This window comes from Dromiciops gliroides, chromosome 5 (genome assembly GCF_019393635.1).
Source record: "Dromiciops gliroides isolate mDroGli1 chromosome 5, mDroGli1.pri, whole genome shotgun sequence".
Classification (NCBI taxonomy): Eukaryota; Metazoa; Chordata; class Mammalia; order Microbiotheria; family Microbiotheriidae; genus Dromiciops; species Dromiciops gliroides.
This window is the reverse complement of record NC_057865.1, coordinates 206,473,446-206,496,275: the sequence shown is the minus strand read 5'-3', so window position 1 is coordinate 206,496,275 and position 22,830 is coordinate 206,473,446. Positions and strand designations below refer to the sequence as shown.

Below are 22,830 nucleotides of genomic sequence, written 5' to 3'. Positions count from 1 at the left end.
AAAATTAAGCATACTTGTTCCTGTTTTTACTCTATAATGTCCCAATTACTCTATGAAATCAATTTTCACTTACTTATTACAATCCACATGTAAAATCAAATGTGACGCACTAATGGCTAAGGAGAGTCTGTGCCACTGATCATCAGCCAAATTGTAAGGAAACACTTCTGTCTGAGTTTGCTTACTGCCTGAATGGTAATGCAACCTGATTTCATTTCGATGACCACTGCTTTCCAGTTCCAGGTATCTGTAGCATAAATGAAGAATTACATTGTAAACTATCCTTATCACAATAGAAGTATTTGAAATAATAATCAATGGGAAAGAGAATGATTTGTTTTTCGTTAAGGGCAATGGGATTTCAAAGCCTTGAGAAGAAAATGTTGAGGCTAACCCTAACTTAATAATCATGTTGAAGTTATTAAAGGGCTATGAGATAAGAAACCTCCAGTCCTCTATTTCCAATCATGACAGAAAAAGAGAAATGGCAAAAAGGTATTTGGGTTCAATTCAATTTAGCAAACATTAAGTAGGTAAAAGAACTTAATTTTAAAAATAGAAGCTCAAAACACAGGTTATTAAATCTCTATTGTATTGTTATATCAAAAGGTATCTTCAGCAAAGTAATATTTTGAGTATCAACGCCAACCATGTAGAGGGATGGTCCTACCTCCAAGAGAATACTGAGATGCTGAAGAAAGAGGGGGCAGTTCATGCCAGCAGGGTTTTAAATAGTTTTTATTGGGAGAAAGCTTACTCATGAAGCCCTTCCTGGCGGTGGCGGGGCGGGGGGGGGGGGGAACCTGCTGGACTGTCACAGTTCTCAACTGCAACCCCAGGCCAGGCCAGATAGAAACAGAACAAAAAAGGTATAGTGCCAGGGATGCCCCAGGGTCATATGCAAATTTTCCCATGGGATATAGCTGCTTTCTGCTATTTACAAAGTCACATTCCCACACTCTTGCTCCCAATATACAGGGTATAATTCTAAATGGTTTTCCAGAATAGATAAACAGTTCTACCAACAGAGCACTAATGCGTCTGTCTTCTCACAACTTTTCAATTATTGTCATGCTCCTGTTTTGTCATCTTTGCAAATTCAGTGGCTATGAATTAAAATGTCAGATTTCTTTTGATTTATATCCTCTTCTTAAAAAGTATCTTGGAGCATTTTTTCAAATGGATACTGGTATCTTACATTTATTCATATCATATCTTTTGATCAATTTGCTGAGAGAAAGTGGTTCTTATTCTTAAATAATTTTATCAAATCTTTTTTATATCTGCATATTGATCCTTTATCAGATAAATTGTGGAGATGTTTTTCCTACTTACTTTTTTCCTCTTCTAATTGAATGTATTTTGATTAGATAGAAGTATTTCAATTTTATGTAATTGAAGTAATTTGTCTCTTATGATGATTTATATCACTTGGCTAGACAAAGAATTCTCCCCCTAGTCTTGGTTTTAAGAGGTATCTCCTTCCATTATCCTCAAAATTTTTTAAAATAATATAACATAAAAAATATATAGCCTTTTATATTTAGGTCATATCAGTCAGGCAACAGGTATTTATTAAGAACTTGCTATGTACCTGGATACAAAGAAAGATGAAACAATTCCTGTCCTTGAGGAACCCAAATTTTAGTGGTGGAAAGAACATAAAAATAACTATGTATATATGATGTATGTACAAGGTAGTTGTAAATAGTTTAAATAGAAGGTAATCTCAGAAAGAAAAGATTAGTAGTAGGGAAAGGCCTACAATAAAAAGATAGGATTTGAGATGAGGTTTGAAGGAAAGCAAGTAAGCTAGGAGTTAGAGATGAGGAGGGAAAGATTTCCAGGGACTGTCGGTACAAATGTATAAAGTCCAGAGGAGTGTCGTGTGTCACAAAGAGTAAAGTAAAGCAGTGTAACTGTAATGTAGAGTTCTTAGAGGGAAATAAAAGGATAAGAAGACTAAAAAGTTAGGGAGTGACCAGTTTGTTATAGTCTTTAAGTGCCAAACAGGATTTTATATTTGATTCTTTCTTGAAAAAAAAATAAACATTTTTATTTAAAGTTTTGACTTCCAAATTTTATCCCTCCTGCCCTCTCTATCCTGACCCCTCCCTGAGGCAGTAAGCAATTAAATATAGGTTATACATGTGCAATTATGTAAAACATTAACATATTAGTCATTTTGTAAAAGAAAACTTGAATAAAAGAAAAAAATGAAAGGGTGAAAAACAGCATGTTTCAATCTGTATTCAATCAATATCAGTTCTTTCTTTGGAGGTGGATAGCATGCTTCATCATTAGTCCTTTGGGATTGTCTTGGATTGTTGTATTACTGAGAATAGTTAAGTCATTCACAGTTCATTAAACAATGTTGCTGTCACTGTGCCCAGTGTTCTTCTGTTTCTGCCCACTTCACTGTACATCAGTTCAAACAAGTCTTTCCAGGCCTTTCTGAAATCATCCTGCTTGTCATTTCTTATAGCACAATATTTATATTTGATTCTTAAGATAAAAGGGAGCCACTAAAATTGTGTGTGTGTGTGTGTGTGTGTATACATGTGCACATGTGCACACAGGTTGTGGGAAAATCACTTAGGAAAAATGTTGTAAGATTGATTAGAGTATGGAGAGATTAGAGTCAGACATATTACTTACAATGTCATTATTGTATTCCAGGTGAAAGGGCTTTTATAAAGATGGTGGACTACGTGAGTGGACAGAAGGGTATGTATATAAAAGATATTGTGAAGGTAGAAATGATAACATTTAACATTTAATATATTAATTTAGAATTTAAAATGATATATAAAATTAAAACCATATTTCTACCAGAATGTTTTACAGGTTTCCCAATCATTTTTGTCAAATAGGGAAGTCTTATTCCAAGTTCTTTGGCTAATGAAACAGTATGCGATTTTGTCTGATGTTTTTTGGGTAATGTAGATGAGTTTTGTTATTGTTTTGTCTTGATCAATAATTTTGTTGATCAAACTCTTTGGCAGATTGATTTAACACTAAAATTTTAAGTTAATTTAGGTAATATTTTAATTATCTTGATTCAACTCAATCATGAACTATCTCTCAAAATATATTTTATTAATATAAAATTTGTTTTTATTTTTAATTATATACATCCCAAATGTGTCTTAGTAGGTAACTAGGTACTTTATACCTTCTGTGATAATTCTGAATGGTGTCACTTCTCCTATTTCTTCTTGTTGTATTTTGTTAGTAACACAGAAAAAAGCAGATGATTTTATAAGTTTATTTTATTTGTTACTGAAGTTATCAATTGTTTCTATTAAATTTTTGTTTAATCTGTAGTATTATATAAATAAACAATAAATATCATCTGCAAATAACAATTTTACCTCCTTATTACCTTTATTCTTATTCTTATCACTGCTGTGACTAGCATTTTATATTAATATTTTATATTTTTATCCCTAATTTTATTGAAAAGACCACTAGTATTTATCTATTACAGATAACATTATACCTTGGGTTCTAATAGATATTCTTTACCATTTTAAGTAAAGGATCGTCCATTACAAAGATTTCTTGCATTTTAAAAACTTAAATGAGTGTTATCCTTTGTCAAAACCTTTTCTTGGCATCAATTTATATAATCATGAAATTTTTATTTTTTATAAATACGGACTGTTGCGTTTTTAATTTTCCTAAAGTTAAACCAAGTCCTATAGTCATGGCGTACATCCAACTGATGTGAATGTGTTGTTGTAATCTTTTTGATAACATTTTATTCACTGTTTATGTATATCATTATATCTTATTCATTATAGTTCATTATTCATCATATTTATTATAATTAATTATAATTATAAATTAAGATTTATAGTGTTTACATTTTCATCTCTCTTCAGTTTGTATCATTATCTCATGTTTTTAATCATATGCATTTTGTTATTCTTGTTATGAATGTCAATTATATTTTATTTTTTCTTACATTGAACCAGCCCAGCAATCTTCATATGAATCCCCTGACACATAATAGACCTTTAAAATGTTTACTGATTAATTGAAATCTAAATTAAATCTAAAGACCTGAATGTAACTTTAGAAAAGTCATGTGGTGATTATTGATGGGGAATGGGAAGAAGTCCACATATTTCTCATTTCTGAGTGGCATTTTGATAAAAATTGACTGCTTTGGGGCATTAAACGCTTAACAAAAATACAGGAAAGCAGAACATCTGGATTTGGAAAGAAACAAAATAAATGATCAGCTAGTCTGCTAGAAAAAGGGAGGAAAATCAAATTGTATCAAGAACAAAAAATGGATAATTCAAAACAACTGAAAGTGAAATAAAGGAAACTATCACAAATTACTGTATCCAAATGTATGTCATTGTATATTATTTTAGTGATATGTTATTCTAGTTTCCTTGCTAGTATTTTGTTCAAAATTTTTGCACTGATTTTCATTAGAGGACAGGAGGAGCCAAGATGGCAGAGAAAAGTCAGGAACTTGCCTGAGCTCTCCCAAATTCCACTCCAAACAACTTTAAAGTGTGCCTCAAAATGAATTCTGAAGAAGCAAAACCCACAAAAGGTAGGGATGAAACAATTTTCCAATCCAAGATAACTTATAACTACAAGAAAAGTCTATCTCATTCGAGTAAAAGGGAGTACAGTCTAGTGCAGAGAGTGTAAAGGCAAGCCAGGGGGAGGCTCCTAACCCCAGCATAGATCAGCAACCAAGGTTGCACTGGCTTCAGCAGCATGGAACCAGTGGTAAGGCCTCCAGTACCCAGCTTAGCAGGCAAGCTGCCATTTCCAGAGGCCCCAGAAAAGCAGGAGTCCCTGGTATAGCATGCAAGCAACTAGGCCCAGAGAGTATGGTGCAGCAAGCAAGAGGGCAGGCCCCTGGACCCCAGTGCAAAAAGCTTGGGACAGTGTCCCAGGAGTAGAGCTCAACGTTAATGGTTATAAAATAGGCTAGAAAATAAACAAAACCAACAAAAAACACCCTGATCATTGAAAGCTGGTGATAGAGAACACAAACTCAGAAGAGGAAAACTATGTCAAAACACTTATATGTAAAGTCTTAAAGAGAAATTTAAACTGATCTCAAGTCCCCAAAAGAACTTCTAGAAGAGCTCAAAAATGATTTAAATAATAAAATAAAAGAGATAGATGAAAAACTGGGAAAAGAAGTGAGAGTCATATAAGAGAATCATGAGAAAAGAGCCAACAGCTTGGTTAAGGAAGTACAAAAATGGGAAAAGATGTACAAAAACTCACTGAAGAAAACAATTCCTTAAAAAGTAGAATTGGCCAAATGGAAAAGGAGGTACAAAAACTAAATGAAGAAAATAATACCCTAAAAATTAAAATTGGGCAAATAGAAGCTAATGACTCGATGAGACATCAAGAATCAATCAAAATCAAAAGAATTTTAAAAATGTGAACTATCTCAGTACAAAAACAACTGACTTGGAAAATAGATCCAGGAGAGATAATTTAAGAATTTTGGGGCTATCAAAAAGCCATGATAAAAAAAAAAGCCTGTATAGCATCCTTCAAGAAATTACCAAAGAAAACTGTCCTGATATCCTAAACCAAAGGGTAAAGTAGACATTGAAAGAACCCATCAATTACCTCCAAAATGAGATACCAAAACAAAAACTCCCAGGAATATTACAAGCAAATTCCAGAACTCTTAGATTAAGGAGAAAAAACTGTAAGCCACCAGAAAGGAACAATTTAAATATCAAGGAATCACTATCAAGATTATACAGGGATTTAGCAGCTTCTGCATTACAGGATCAAAAGCCTTGAAATATGATATTCCAGAAGGCAAAGGAGCTTGGATTGTAACCAAGAATAACCTACCCAGCAAAACTGAGCATAATCCTTCAGGGGGGAAATGGATATTCAATGAAATAGAGGACTTTTCAAACATTCCTGATAAAAAGAGCAGAGCTAAACAGAAAATTTGGCCTTCAAATACAAGACTCAAAAGAAGCATAAAAAGGGATACAGGAAAAAGACAACATAAATTATTCAATAAAATTAAAGTGTTCACATCCCTACATGGGAAAACTATACTTGTAAGAACTTTTAAGAACTATGTCACCATTAGAGAGTTAGGAGTATGCATAGACAGAGGGTATGGTCATAAATTGACTTTGATAGGATGATATAAAATAATTAAGGGGTGAAAAAGAAGATTGCACTGGGAGAAGAGGAAAGAGAGAGGTAGAATGAGCAAATTATCTCTGAAGAAGAGGCATGAAAGATGAATTATAGTGGAGGGAAAGAAAGAAGGGAAGTGAGCTTCACTTGAACCTTACTCTCATTGGATTTGGTTCAAAGAGGGAATAATTTACACTCAATTGGGTATGGAAATCTATCTTACCCTTTAGAAAAGTAGGATGGGAGAGGGAATAAACTGGCAGGGGGTGTGATAGAAAGACAGATTGAGGAAGGCAGTGCTTAGAAGCAAAAAACTGGTGAGGAAGGACAGGGTGAAAAGAGAGAAAAATATAAACAGGAGGAAAAATGGAATGGTGGGAAATACACAGTTAGTAATCATAACCGTGAATGTGAATGGGATGAATTCTCATAAAACAAGAGGATAGCAGAATGGATCAAAAACCAGAATCCTATAACATATTGTTCACAAGAAATACACTTGAAGCAGAGAGACACACACAACATAAAGAGGCTTGAGCAGATTCTATTATGCTTCAGCTGAAAGAAAAAAGGGGAAAAAAGCATGGTTGACAATCATGATTGCAGACAAAGCACAGGCAAAAATAGATCTAATTAAAAGAGATAAGGAAGGAAACTATATCTTCCTGAAAGGTACAATAAACAGTGAAGTAATATCAATACCAAACATATATGTACTAAATGTTATAGCATTCAAATTTCTAAAGGAGAAGTTAATTATGAGAAGAAATAGATAGGAAAACTGTCCTAGTAAGGTACCCCAACTTTCCTCTCTCAGAATTATATAAATTTAACCACAAAATAAGCAAGAAAGAAGTTAGGGAGGTGAATTGAATTTTACAAAAGTTGGATATGACAGGCCTCTGAAGAATATTGAATGGGGATAGAAAAGAATATATCTTTTACTCAGTAGTACTAGGCACCTACTGAAAACCTGATCATGTAGTAGGCTATAAAAACCTCATAATCAAATTCAGAAAGGCATAAACAATAAAGGTATCCTTTTCAGATCATGATGCAATAAAAATTACATTCAATAACGGGCTGTGGAAAGATAGATTAAAAATTAATTGGGGGGGCAGCTCAGTGGTGCAGTGGATAAAGTACCAGCCCTGCATTCAGAAGGACCCAAGTTCAAATCTGATCTCAGACACTTGACTATTACTAGCTGTGTGACCCTGGGCCTCATTGCCCCACCCCCCAAAATTAATTAGAAGCTAATTTAATCTTAAAGAATGACTGGGTCAGGAAACAAATCATAGAAACAATAAATAATTTAATTAAAGATAAAAATAATGAGGCAACATACCAAAATTTATGGGATGCAGCCAAAGCAGTCCTTATGGGGAAATTGTATATGTCTAAAGTCTTAAATCAATAAAATAAAGAGCAGATCAATAAATTGGGCATGCAACTAAAAAAAACTTGGAAAAATAATAAATTTAAAATTCCCAATTAAATACCTGATTGGAAATCTAATAATCAAAGGAGAGATTAATAAAATTGAAAGTAAGAAAACAAGTGAACTGATAAAACCAACAGCTAGTTTATGAAAAAAACAAGATAGATAAAGAATTGGTTAATTTGATTTTAAAAAGAAGACAACCTAATTATGAGTATTAAAAAGAAAAGTGTGAATTCACTACCAATAAAGCAGAAATGAAATAAATAATTAGGAGCTATTTTGCCCTACTGTATGTCAATAAATCTGACAATGTAAGTGAAATGGATGAATATTTACAAAAATATAAATTGTACAGGATGAGAGAAGAGGAAATAGAATACTTAAATAACCCCATTTTAGAAAAAGAAATTGAACAAACTATCAAATTCCCTAAAAAAAAATCCCCAGGGCCAGATGGATTCACAAGTGAATTTTACCAAACATTTAAACACGATTACTTTTTTTTTAGTGAGTCAATTGGGGTTAAGTGACTTGCCCAGGGTCACACAGCTAGTAAGTGTTAAGTGTCTGAGGCTGGATTTGAACTCAGGTACTCCTGACTCCAGGGCCGGTGCTCTATCCACTGCGCCATCTAGCTGCCCCCAACATGATTACTTTTAATACTATATAAACTAGGAAAATAGATGAAGGAGTCCTATCAAATTCCTTTTATGACACAAATATGCTGCTGATATCTATACCAAAAAGAGCCCAAACAAAGAAAACTATAGAACAATTTCCCTAATGAATATTGATGTAAATTAAAAAAAATAACTAGCAAAAAGAATATAGCAATATAACAACAGTATCATACACAATAACCAGGTGGGTTTTATTTCAGGAATGTAGGGCTGATTCAATATTAGGAAAACTATAAGCATAATTGACCATATCAACAACAAAACCAATAGAAATCATATGATTATTTTAATAGATGAAGAAAAAGCTTTTGACAAAATACAAAATTATTCCTACTAAAAACACTAGAAGATGATGGAGGAGAGGCTGTGACTCCCTCAAGCTCCCAATAAACCTGTCCACTCACTCCCAAATAATGCCATAAAAAATAATAAATAATAAAAAAAACAGGGAAGCCTAATGCACATAAGAACAGAGTGAGACTATTTTCCAGCCAGAGACATCAATTGGGATCACCTACTAATTGGGCTGAAAGAGGAACTCGGTGTGTGTGGCATGGACCCAGCCAAGAACAGAGCCTCAGAGTCTTTGGCACCAGTGGCTTCTTCTGAGGCTCAGCTCACAGACAGGTGAGGGGGTTCAGTGGTTGGCCGGGTGAAGTGACTGCAGTCCCTGCTGGAGTTAGGTGAAGTGCTCTGGTTCTGAACCAGGCGCTGAATTGAGTGGTGGAGGCCCACTGGAGGAGGAGCACAGGCATGCCAAGCTTCCAACCAGAGCTAATCAAATTTAAATCAGACATCTGCTTCCAGGTTGAGATGAGTAGACAAGGAAAACAGCAGACAATAGACAGCTTCTTTGTGGGAGGAGTAGACACCCTCAGAAGAAGATAATAACAAAGCCAAAGCTCCAACATCCAAAGCTTCCAAGAAAAATATGAATTGTTATCAGGCCACAAAAGCACTCAAAAGAGACTTTCCTGGGGTTGGATATGGGCTTGGGGCCTCCTGGGTCTAGGGCTGGTGCTTTGTCCACTGTGTCACCTACCTGACCCAGGATGACATCTTCAAAATAAAGTTAAGGGGAACTAGAAGAAAAGGCAAGGGAAAGGTGGACTAGGGAAAAGTAGCTCACATAAAAGAAACAAGAAAAAGCTTATGGAGAAGAGGGGAAGATGGGGAGGGAGTCGGGGAGTGAATGAACCTTACTTTCATCATAATTGGCTCAAAGAGGGAATACCATACATACTCAAGTGGGTATAGTACTATATTGTGCCCTAGGGAAAGTGGGAAGGGAAAGAGATGGGGGAGGGGAGAGACAAATGAAAGAAGGGAAGATTGGGGGAGGGGTCAGTAAAAAGTAAAACATTTTCAAGGAAGGATAGGGTGAAGAAAGATAGAAAATAGAGTGAACATCAAGAGGAGGGAATAAGATGGAGGGTAATGCAGTTAGCAATAGTAACTGTGAAAGAAATGATGAGAAGGATGATATCAGAAGGACATATGAAAAATGCGAACCATTAACAGAGAAAGAACCAATGGTATCTGAATACAGATTGAAGTATAATTTTATCTGTTAGCTCCTCTTTCTAAAAGGTACTTTGTCTATTTTCTTTCACAACCTGACTAATGAGAAGGTGTTTTGCCTAACTGTACACATATGACTTGTATAGATTTTATAGAGAGGCATGAGGAGGGAGGGAAGAAGAAAATTTAGAACACAAAGTTTTTAAAAATCAGTGTGAGACATCTTCACCTTCCTTGAAAGTGTTTTGTGAGGCAGAGCCAAGATGGCGGAGAGAAGCCATTGAGTTGCCTGAGCTCTCCTTTTCCCTCAAAAAGAACAATAAATCAAGCCTCTGGATGGATTCTGAAACTACAGAACCTGCAAAGACACAGAGAGACACAGTCGTCCAATGAGAGATAATTTAGAAGACTTCAGGAAAGGTCGGTCTCACTCAAGCAAAAGGGAGGCACGGCGCACCACAGCGCAGCATGGAGGAGGTTGGGGCAAGTCAGCAGGAAGCTGTAGTCCACAGCCGAGCAACTGAGGCCCCTGGATCCTGGCCCAACAAACTGCTGGTACAGCAAGACAGTGGCGAAACCCACATGCACCAGCTGAGAGGGCAGCTTGCCAGCTAGAGGGCCAACCACAGGACAGGCACGACCAGGCCTACCAATCCCGTCACACACCGCCAGCAAGCCTAGGATGGTGAGAAATCCACAAGCCATAGAGGCCTCAGTGTAGAAAGCCCATGACACAGTCCTTATGCCCCAGCACAAGAAGCTTCAAACAAGGACCCTGGTGCCCCCAGAGCAGACATCAAATTTAAAAAATAAAAAAGCTGCAATATGAGTAAGAAATAAAAAAGAGTTCTTACCATTGAGAGCTTCTATATCAACAGGGAAGAGGCAAACACAAACTCAGATGAGGACAATACTCTCAAATTGCCTACATGTGAAGCCTCAAGAGGGAAGATGAATTGGTCTCAAGAACAAACAGATTTCTTGGAAGAGCTCAAAAAGGATTTTAAAAATCAATTGAAAGAAGTGGGGAAAGAAATGAAAGCAACACAAGAAAATTATGAAAAAAGAATCAGCAGCTTGGAAAAGAAAGCACAAAGATTGACTGAAGAAAACAATTCCTTAAAAAATTTATTTGGCCAAATGGACACAAAGGTACATAATCTCACTGAAGAAAACAATGCCTTAAAAGTTAAAATTGGACAGTTGGAAGATAATGACTTGATGAGATACCAGGAATCAGTCAAACAGGATAAAAAGAATGAAAAAATAGAAGAAAATGTGAAATACCTCATTGGAAACACAACTGACCTGGAAAACAGGTCCAGGAGAGACAATTTGAGAATCATTGGACTGCCTGAAAGCCATTATCAGAAAAAGAGTCTAGACACCATATTCCAGGAAATTATTAAGGAGAATTGCCCTGATATTATAGAATCAGAGGATAAAATCATCATTGAAAGAATCCACTGATCACCTCCTGAAAAAGACCCCCAAAAGGAAAACTCCAAGGAATATTGTAGCCAAATTCCAGAATTATCAGGTGAAGAGGAGAAAATACTCCAAACAGCCAGAAAGAAGCAATTTAAATATCATGGGGCCACAGTCAGGATTGCTCAGGACCTGGCAGCTTCAACATTAAAGGACTGCAAGGCCTAGAATATGATATTCTGGAAGGCAAAGGAGCTTGGATTGCAGCCAAGAATCTGTTACCCAGCAAAACTGAGCATTCTCTTTCAGGGGAAAAGATGGACATTCAATGAAATTGAGAACATTCAAGTTTCCTGATGAAAAGATCAGAACGGAATAGAAAATTCGATCTTAACATACAAGACTCAAGAGAAGTTTAAAAAGGTAAATGGGGGAAAAAGTTACTCAATAAGGTTAAACTGTTTACATCCCTACACAGGAAAATAATACTTATAACTATTGAGAACTGTCTATGTATTTGGACAGACAGAAGGATTATACACAGAGGATGTAAATATAAATTGTCTTTGATGTGATGATATAAAGAAAATTAAAGGGTTAAAAAGGGAGTTTATGGGGAGAAGAAGAAAGGGGAAGAGGAATGGGGTGAATTACATCAGATGAAGAGGTGGAAAAAACTATTAAAATAGAGGGAAAGAAGGGAGGGGTGAGCATTGTTTCAACTTTGTTCTCACTAGATTTGATTCAAAGAGGGAATAACATATATGTTCATTTGGATAAAGAAACAGCTTATTTTTTAGGGAAGTAAAAGGGTAAGGGGAAAGGTGGGGGACTGATAGAAGGGAGGGCAGAAGCTAGGGAGAAAAGGGTAAAGAAAAGGAGGGGGTGATAAAAAGGGATGGCAGATTGGGGGAGGCAGGGGTAAGAAGCAAAATGTTGATGAGGAGGAATAGGGCAAAAGAAGGGGGTAAAAGTACAAAGGGGGTAAATAGAATGGAGGGGAATAGACAGTAATAATAACTGAGAATGTGAATGGAATGAACTCTGCCATAAAACTGAAGTGAATAGCAGAGTGGATTAAAAACCAGAATCCTACAATATGTTGTTTATAAGAAACACATTTGAAGCAGAAAGATACACACAGAGTAAAGGTAAAAGGCTGGAGCAAAATATATTATGCTTCAGGTAAAGTCAAAAAAGCAAGGGTAACAATCCTTATCTCAGTCAAAGCAAAGGCAAAAATAGATCTAATTAAAAGAGATAAGGAAGGAAACTACATCTTGCTAAAAGGTACTATAGATAATGAAGTAATATCAATATTAAATATGTATGTGCCAAGTGGTATAGCATCCAAATTCTCAGAGGAGAAGTTAAATGAGTTACAAGAGGAAATAGACAGTAATACTATACTATTGGGGGATCTGAATCTTCCCCTCTCAGAATTAGACAAATCTAGCCACAAAATAAATAAGAAAGAAGTGAAAGAGGTGAATAGAATGTTATAAAAGTTAGACATGATACATGTCTGGAGAAAACTGAATGGGGATAGAAAGGAATATACCTTCTTCTCAGCAGTACATGGCACATTTTCAAAAACTGACCATGTATTAGTGCACAAAACCCTCATAGTCAAATGTAGAAAGGCAGAAATAGTAAATGCATCCTTCTCAGATCATGATGCAATAAAAATTACATGTAATAAAGAGCCATGGAAAGGTATACTGAAAATCAATTGGAAACTAAATTTCATTCTGAAGAATGAGTGGGTCAAAAAACAAATCATAGAAACAATCGATAAATTTATTCAAGAGAATGACAATAATGAGACAACATACCAAAATCTATGGGATGCAGCTGAAGCAGTGCTTAGGGGAAAATTTATAGCTCTAACTGCTTACATGAATAAAAAAGAGAAAAAACAATTGAACAGGCCATTCATGAACTCCCTAAGAAAATATCCTCAGGGCCAGATGGGTTTACAGGTGAATTCTACAAAACATTGAAAGAACAATTCATTCCAATATTATACAAATTATTTGGAAAAATAGGTGAAGGAGTTCTACCAAATTCATTTTATGACACAAATATGGGGAAGTACCAAAACCAGGCTGAGCAAAAACAGAGAAATAAAATTATAGACCAATTTCCCTAATGAATATTGATGCGAAAATCTGAAGATAAGATATTAGCAAGGAGATTACAGCAAGTGATCACCAGGATAATACACTATGACCAGGTGGGATTTATACCAGGAATGCAGGGCTGGTTCAACATTAGGAAAACTATTAACATAATCAACCACATCAATAAGAAAACTAACCAAAATCATATGATTATCAACAGATGCAGAGAAGACTTTTGACAAAATACAGCACCCATTCCTAAGTTAGAGGCCTTCCCAATAAGATCAGGGGTGAAACAGGGATGTCCATTATCACCTCTATTATTTAATATTGTACTAGAAGTGTTAGCTTTAGCAATCAGAGAGGAAAAAGGAATTAAAGGAATTAGAATAGGCAAGGAGGAAACAAAACTATCACTTTTTGCAGATGATATGATGGTATACTTAGAGAATCCTAGAGAATTAACTCAAAAATTACTTGAAACAATTAACAACCTTAGCAAAGTAGCAGGATATAAAATAAATCCACATAAATCATCAGCATTTCTATACATGACCAACAAAGTCCAGCAGCAAGAGATAGAAAGAAATTCTTTTTTTTTTTTTAAGCAGGGCAATGAGGGTTAAGTGACTTGCCTAGGGTCACACAGCTAGTAAGTGTCAAATGTATGAGGCCAGATTTGAACTCAGGTCCTCCTGAATCCAGGGCTGGTGCTTTATCCACTGCGCCACCTAGCTGCCCTATGATGTTCAGGTAACTAAGTTTTTCTTGGGTAGATTAGTTTTGTTGTTGTTGTTGTTGTTGTTTGGGTTTTTTGGGCGTTTTTTGTGGGGCAATGAGGGTTAAGTGACTTGCCCAAGGTCACACAGCTGGTAAGTGTCAAGTGTCTGAAGCTGGATTTGAACTTGTGTCCTCCTGAATCCAGGCCTGGTGCTTTAACCACTGCACCACCTAGCTGCCCAAGAAATTCCATTTAAAGTAATGGTAGACAATATAAAATACTTGAGAGTCTACTTGCCAAGACAAACCCAGGAACTCTATGAACACAATTACAAAACACTTTTCACACAAATCAAATCAGATCTAAATAATTGGGAAAATATCAATTGCTCATGGATAGGCCAAACTAATATAATAAAAATAACAATTCTACCTAAATTAATTTACTTATTCAGTGCCATACTGTATTTACCAAGTAAACATAGACTACCTAAAACTTATTTTATAGAGCTAGAAAAAATAATAACTCAATTCATCTGGAAAAACAAAAGGTCAAGAATATCAAGGGAAAAAATGAAAAAAAAATGCACAGGAGGGTGGGTTAGCTGTACCAAATCTGAAGCTCTACTATAAATCAGCAGTCATCAAATGGTACTGGCTAAGAAATAGAGTGGAGGATCAATGGAATAGGCTAGGCACAGAAGACACAGTAGTAAATGACTTAGTAGTGTACTGTTTGATAAACCCAAAGACTCCAGCTTCTGGGATAGGAATGCAGTATTTGAAAAAAACTGCCAGGAAAACTAGAAGAGGGTATGGCAGAAATTAGGCAGAGACCAACATCTTATACCTTAAACAAAAATAAGGTCAAAATGGGTACGTGATTTAGACATAAAAGGTGATACCATAGGTAAATTAGGAGAGGAAAGAATAGTCTACCTTTCAGATATTTGGAAAGGAGAACAGTTTATGACCAAACAAGAGATAGAAAATGTTATGAAATGCAAAATGGAAGATTTTCATTACATTGAATTAAAAAGTTTTCATACAAACAGAAGCAATGCATCCAAAAGTAGAAGGGAGGCAGAAAGCTGGGAAACAATTTTTATGGCCACTGTTTCTGATAAAGGCCTCATTTCTAAAATATATCAAGAACTAAATCAAATTTATAAGAATCCAAGTCATTCCCCAATTGAGAAAGGGTCAAAGGATATGAACAGACAGTTTTCTGATGAAGAGATCAAAGCTATCTATTCCCATATGAAAAAATGTTCTAAATCACTATTGATTAGAGAGGTGCAAATTAAAACAACTCTGAGGTGCCACCTGACACCTATCAGATTGGCTAATATGACAAAAAAGGAAAATAATAAATATTGGAGAAGCTGTGGAAAAATTGGAACACTAATACATTGTTGGTGGAGCTGTGAACTGATCCAACCATGCTGGAGAGCAATTTGGAATTATGCCCAAAGGGCTATAAAGCTGCGCATACCCTTTGACCCAGCAATACCACTTTGGGGTCTTTTTCCCAAACAGATCATAAAAAAGGGAAAAGGAACCACATGGACAAAAATATTTATAGCTGCTCTTTTTGTCGTGGCAGGGAATTGGAAATTGAGGGGCTGTCCATTAATTGGGGAATGGCTGAACTAGTTGTGGTATGTGAATGTAATGGAATACTATTGTGCTGTAAGTTTAGAGAAACCTAGAAGGACTTGCATGAACTGATGATGAGTAAGATGAGCAGAACCAGAAGAACATTGTACACAGTATCATCAACATTATGTATTGATCAACTGTGATAGACTACATTCTTCTCACCAATACAATGGTACAAGAAAGTTCCAAAGGACTCATGATGGAAAAGACTCTCCAAATCCAGGAAAAAAAAAAAGAACTGTGGAATATGGATGTTGATTAAACCATACTATTTCTTTTGTTTTTGGTGCTGTTGTTTTTCTTTTTTGAGGTTTTTCCTTTTTGCTCTGATACTTCTCTTATAAGATGACTAATGCAGAAATATGTTTAATGTTATTTTATATATATATATACCACATCTATATCAGATTACCTGCTGTCTAGGGGAGGGAGGGAAGGAGGGGGAAATTTTTTTTCTTTTTTGGTGAGGCAATTGGGGTTAAGTGACTTGCCCAGGGTTACACAGCTAGTAAGTGTTAAGTGTCTGAGCCTGGATTTGAACTCAGGTATTCCTGACTCCAGGACTGGTGCTTTATCCACTGCACCATCTAGCTGCCCCCGGAGGGGGAAAATTTTGAAATTGGAAATCTTATAAAAACAAATGTTGAAAACTATCTCTACACGTAACTGGAAAATAATAAAATACTTTTATTAAAAATATTTTTTTTAATTTAAAAAATCAATATGAAAAGTAATGATGAGCAGGAGGAGTTCAGAGAAACCTGCAAGGACTTACATGAACTGATGCTGACTGAGAGAAGCAGAGCCAGGAGAACATTATCCACAGTAACAACAACATTGTGTGAGGAACAATGGTGATAGACTTGGCTCTTTTTACCAATGCAATGGTCCAAAACAATTTCAAAGAACTTCATGATAGAAAATGTTCTCAATATCCAGAAAAAAGAACTGTGGTTTATGAATGCAGATTGAACCATACTGTTTCTACTTTGGGGCTGTTTTTTTTCCTTCTTTTTTGAGGTTTTTCCCTTGTGCTCTGACTCTTCTTTCACAACATGACTAATGCAGAAATATGTTTAATATGATTGCACATATATAATCTATATTAGATTGCTTCCTGTCTTGGGGAGGAGGGAGGGAAGGGAGGGTGGGAGAAAAATTTGGAACTAAAAATCCTATGAAAACAAATGTTGAAATCTATCTTTATATGTAACTGGAAAATAATAAAATACTTAACTAAAAACACTAGATAGAATATTAATAGAGCTTTCCTTAAAATAATAAGTAATATTTATGTAAAACCATCAGCCAGCATTACATCTCATAAGGATAAGTTAACAGCTTTCCCATAAAGATCAGGGTTTATTAAGCACAGACATCCATTATTATCACTATTATTCAATATTGTACTAGAAATGTTAGCTATAGCAATAAGAAAAGGAAATTGAAGGAATTAGAATTGGCAATGTGGAAACAAAACTATCACTCTTTGTAGATCATCTCATGGTATACTTAGAAAATTCTAGAGAATCAACTAAAAAACTATTTGAAATAATTAACAACTTCAGCAAAGTTTCATACAAATCACCAGCATTTCTACATACTACCAAAACAAATCCCACACCAAAAGATAGAGAAATCGCATTTAAAATAACTGTATATGGGGCAGCTAGGTGGCACAATGGATAAAGCACCGGCCCTGGATTCAGGAGTTACTGAGTTCAAATCTGGCCTCAGACACTTGACACTTACTAGCTGTGTGACCCTGGGCAAGTCACTTAACCCCATTGCCCTGTAAAAAAAAAATAATAAAAATTAAAAAATAAAATAAAATAACTGTAAATGGGGGTGGCTAGGTGGCACAGTGGATAAAGCACTGGCCCTGGATTCAGGAGGACCTGAGTTCAAATCTGACCTCAGACACTTGACACTTACTAACTTTGTGACCCTGGGCATGTCACTTAACCCTCATTGCCCCCCCAAACAAAAACAAACAAAATAAAATAACTGTATACAATATAAAATACTTGGGAGGCTACCTGCCAACACAAGCCCAGTACTTACATGAACACAATTTCAAAATTCTTTTCCCACAAATAAAGTCAGATGTAAACAATCGGGAAAATTATTCATGGGTAGGCTGAGCCAATATAATAAAGGTGACAGTTCTACTGAAAAATAAGATCAAAATGGGTATATGATTTAAACATAGAGGGTGATATCATAAGCAAATTAAGAGACCAAGGAATAGTTTACCTGTCAGTTCTATGGAGAAGTAAATCATTTATGATCAAAGAAAAGATATTTAATCGCTCTTTCTCTCCATGAAGGTGTTTAGAGAGGCGAAAGAGATTGACTTCCAGTTGAAAATAACTTAGGCAAAACTAATCATAATTACAATTGAAAAAAATGAACTACTTTATACAATGACAACAGGGGAAACACAAATAATTTTGAAATAATTAGGAACTATGATAATCATAATGACCAATTGTGATTCTAGAGGACTAATGATGAAACATGATACCTACTTCCAGATAGAGATGTGAAGGACCCAGAATGTAAAATGAAGGCATACATTTATTTTGGACATGGACAATGAAAAAATTGTTTCACTTAACTATACATATTTGTAATGGGGGTTTTGTTTTCTTTCATTCTACTTAGGTGGATAGCTTATGTGGGTAAGAGAAAAGATTATTTTTGTTGATAAGAATATACATATAATTTAAAGAAATTAATTTGTGGCTTACTCAAATTCTTTCTCTAAAATGAGCAGTAAAAATACTCTTAATTTGTATATTTTATATTTTATAAATATTTATTTCATTTAAGTTTTTGGTTTTATTGATATATAGCTGAGTAAACTAGTTTTTAATAATATCTTTCATTTCTTCATTTGTTGTGAGTTCTACTTTTTCATTTTTGATACTGGTGATTTGGTTTTTCTCTTTATTTTCAATCAGGTTAGCTAACAGTCCATCTATTTTATAAGCTTTAAAAAAAACAGCTCCTAGTTTTGTTTATTAATTCAATGGACTTTAAAAATTATTTTCAATTTTATTTTTCAAGAAATTCTGTGTTTTATTTTCTGGTTGTTTCTACTTTATTATTGTTGTGTCTTCATGAGATTAAACCTTCAGAAGAATCAGCTTTGCTCTTGCTTTAGATCTTACTGAATAATTGGGGGTTTTTCTGCTTGTTCATAACTCCTAAAAATATCAGTTCTTTCAGAATTTTGATTTTAGTGATGTTTTAAAATTATAGATTAAAAAATATTATTGATCTTATATTTTAGTAGTATTCCCAATTCACTGAACTGCTTTTAATCTTTTTTGTTTAAAAACAAGCATTTAGATATAAATTTGCCCTTAAGGACTATTTTGGCTGAGGAGATAAATTCTGTGATTGATTGTTGAATCTCCACGGGCAAACTCTCTTGTCTCAAAAGAAGGGGGGTATGAATACTGAGGGATATCTGTTAACCTGACTATTGGAGAGAGTTCGGGAATGAGGAAGAACAAAGAGGCAGTGATGAGATGGTGTGCCCTTTAGGATAGAAATATAATAATAGCTGGGAGAAGGGACTGGATTTACAATTTTGAACACAGTTTAACTCCTATTATACATCAGTGCTTCCGGTTCACATCACTTCTAAGATGAACTGATATTTTTAGGTGTAACAAACTGTAATTAAAAAATAAACAAGTGGGGGCAGCTAGGTGGAGCAGTGGATAGAGCACCGGCCCTGGGGTCAGGAGTACCTGAGTTCAAATCTGGCCTCAGACACTTAACACTTACTAGCTGTGTGACCCTGGGCAAGTCACTTAATCCCAATTGCCTCACCAAAAAAAAAAAAAGTATCCAATAAGGTCTACAGAGGCAATAACAAAGAAACTGGATAGAAAAGCAAGAGCAGAAGATGGCAGAGGAAAGACATTAAACGTACAGAGCTCCTGACACAATTACCCCCAAAACAACAATAAAACAACCCCTGGAGAAGAAAAACCCACAAAAAGACAGGCTGAGATTATTTTTCAGCCAAAGACAGCTTAGAGGGGACCATGCTGGGCTGTGAAAAGAGTTCAACCCCATGATCAGAATGACACAATCTCCAGGCAGGCTGCACCAGAGAAACTTACCTCCAAGCTTCCGAATCAGCTGTAGCACCAACTTCTTCTGGAACCAAGCTTATGAATGGCTGAGAGGGCTGAATGGCTGGCAGGATGAGGGGGGGGGAGAAATACAGGGGTGTCTGCATGACCTAAGGAGAAATTTGGCTATCCCACCCCAGCAGGGAACCAGGAAGAAATTGTGAGCTGTGGGAGGCCTAGGTGGGAGAGGGGCTCAGGCTTGTCAGAGCTAAGAACCACCACAGAACTCTGCTGGCTGGTTAATTAGCAAGTTGGCTTGAGGTTATCTTCAGACCAGAGAACAGACCAGGTGAGAGAAAAACCTGCCCTCCCTCAAACCAAAACACCTGGGACCCTCTGAAGCTTGGGACAGTGGAGCTTGGAATTAGGGCCCCACTGTAAGAGAGAGGTAAAAGTCAAGTAAAAGACAACAAGATGAGCAAGCAAAGAAAGTTGAGAACTAAAGAAAGTTTTTTTAGTTACAAGGAAGATCAAGGTACACACTCAGAAGAGGATAATAACCTCAGGGCCCCTACATCCAAAGCTTCCAAGAAAAATATGAATTGGTCTCAGGCCATGGAAGCACTTAAAAGGGACTTTGAAGAGAAAGTAGGAGAGATAGAGGGAATATTTAAGAGAGGTGGAGGAAAGAATGGAAAGAGAAATGAGAGCAATGCAGGAGAGTCATGAGAAAAAAGTCAACAGCTTGAAAAGTAAAATGGGAAAGGAGATACAAAAGCTCTCTGAAGAAAATTATTGCCTAAGAATTAGAATTGAACAAATGGAAGCTATCGACTCTATGAGAAACCAAGACACAGTAAAGCAAACCTAAATGAATAAAAAATCAAGGGCAATATGAAATATCTCATTGGAAAAACAGCAGACCTGGAAAACAGATCCAGGAGAGATAATTTGAAAATCATTGGACTACCTGAAAACCATGACCAAAATAAGAGTTTAGACATCATCTTCCAAGCCATTGTCAGGGAAAATTGTCCTGCTATTCTAGAAGCAGAAGCTAAAATAGAAATTGAAAGAATCCACCAATCACCTCTGGAAAGAGATCCCAAAAGAAAAACCTCTAGGAATGTTATGGCCAAATTTCAGAGCTCCCAGGTCAAGGAGAAAATATTGCAAGCAGCTAGAAAAAAGAAATTCAAATACTGTGGAGCTACAGTAAGGATAAAACAAGATCTAGCAGCATCTACAATAAAGGACTGGAAGGCATGGAATATGATATTCTAAGGGGCAAAGGAACTAGGACTATAGCCAAAAATCACCTACCCAGCAAAACTGTTTATAATCTTTCAGGGGAAAAATGGGGCTTCAACGAAAAAGAGGACTTTCAGGCATTTGTGATGAGAAGACCTGAACTGAATAGAAAATTTGACTTTCAAATACAAGACCCTAGAGAAGCATAAAAAGGTAAACAGGAAACAGAATTCATGAGGGATATTAAAAGATTAAATTGTTCCCTCTGCATTCCTCACCTTACCCCTTGACCAAAGCATGTGCTTGAAAACTCTGAAAGGTCAATATTTGACTTCTCATCAGTAACCGAATAGTATCTGAATAATGGAACTGGTTGTTAGCAGTGCCTGTACTGGGAACCAAGGTTAAATAAACTAAACACACTGAGGAAAGGTAACTTCAGGACTCTATAAAAAGCTCAGCAGAAAGTTTTATCTAAAGGAAACACTGTAAAAATTCCACAATGGCAATCTCCAACAGCAGCTCTTCTTGATTTGACTCATGGAATATATCTCTCCCAGGTTTAGTTGATCACCTGAAATCTCATCACCATGCAGATTGACTCAGCTTTTGATATTCAAACACCTTCTCAACTCCCTCAATTGTCTCTTCCCTCTAATTGGAGGAAGGTTGAGCAATAAACTAGGTGGCATAGCAGATAGAGTGTTGGGCTTGGAGTTGGGAAAACTCATCTTCCTGAGTTCAGATCTGGCCTCAGACACTTGTTGTATAACCCTGGGCAAGTCACTTAACCTTCCTTGGTTAGTTTCCTCACCTGTAAAATGAATTGGAGAAAGAAATAGCCAACTGTTCCAGTATCTTTGCCAAGAAAACCCCAAGGGGGAATTGATCGTAGGATTGCATAGGCGAAGAGGAAGTACCATTCTGGTTTGATATGAGGGGGCGTATTAAGGGGGTTGGCAGGAGAGAAGTTATCTGGGTCTCCCAGTAGGTCTGGAGAAAATAGGACTAAGAATATAAAGACAAGGAGCATTAAGATAAATCCTAATGCCTCTTTAATTGTGTAGTAGGGGTGGAATGGGATTTTATCTGAGTCTGGATTTACTCCTGAGGGGTTGTTTGAGCCAGTTTCATGGAGGAATAGGAGATGTACAATAGTCAGGGCTATGATGATGAATGGTAGAATGAAGTGGAAAGCAAAGAATCATGTGAGGGTTGCTTTATCAACTGAAAATCCTCCTCAAATTCATTCTACGAGGGTAGTTCCAATATATGGGATACCGGAGAGGAGATTAGTAATGACTGTGGCCCCTCAGAAGGATATTTGTCCTCATGGGAGAACATATCCTATGAAGGCAGTAGCTATAACGGTTAGTAGGAGAATAACACCGATGTTTCATGTTTCTTTAAATAAGAATGAACCATAGTAGATACCTCGTCCCACGTGGAGGAATAAGCATATGAAGAATATGGAGGCTCCGTTAGTATGAAGGTTTCAGATTAGTCAACCGTAATTTACGTCTTGACAGATGTGGGCTACTGATGAGAAGGCGGTTAAGGTGTCTGAGGTGTAGTGTATAGCTAAGAATAGGCCTGTTAAGATTTGGATTACAAGGCAGGTGCCTAGTAATGAGCCGAAATTTCATCAGGGAGAGATATTGGAGGGTGCTGGTAAGTCGATGAAGGAGTCGTTGACAATTTTTATTAGTGGGTGAGTTTTACGTAGGTTGGTCATTAGTTTTTGT

General features: G+C 36.1%; 1 protein-coding gene across 2 annotated transcripts in view; it reads right to left on the bottom strand.

The window, feature by feature from the left end:
* NELL2 (neural EGFL like 2) overlaps positions 1-22,830 on the bottom strand; it is a 280,513-nt gene that overhangs the window by 142,319 nt on the left and 115,364 nt on the right. For both annotated transcript variants that reach the window (XM_043969238.1, XM_043969237.1), the window contains exon 5: positions 74-247. In XM_043969238.1, coding sequence (XP_043825173.1) covers positions 74-247 — 174 coding nt within the window. The remainder of the gene's footprint in view (positions 1-73; positions 248-22,830) is intronic.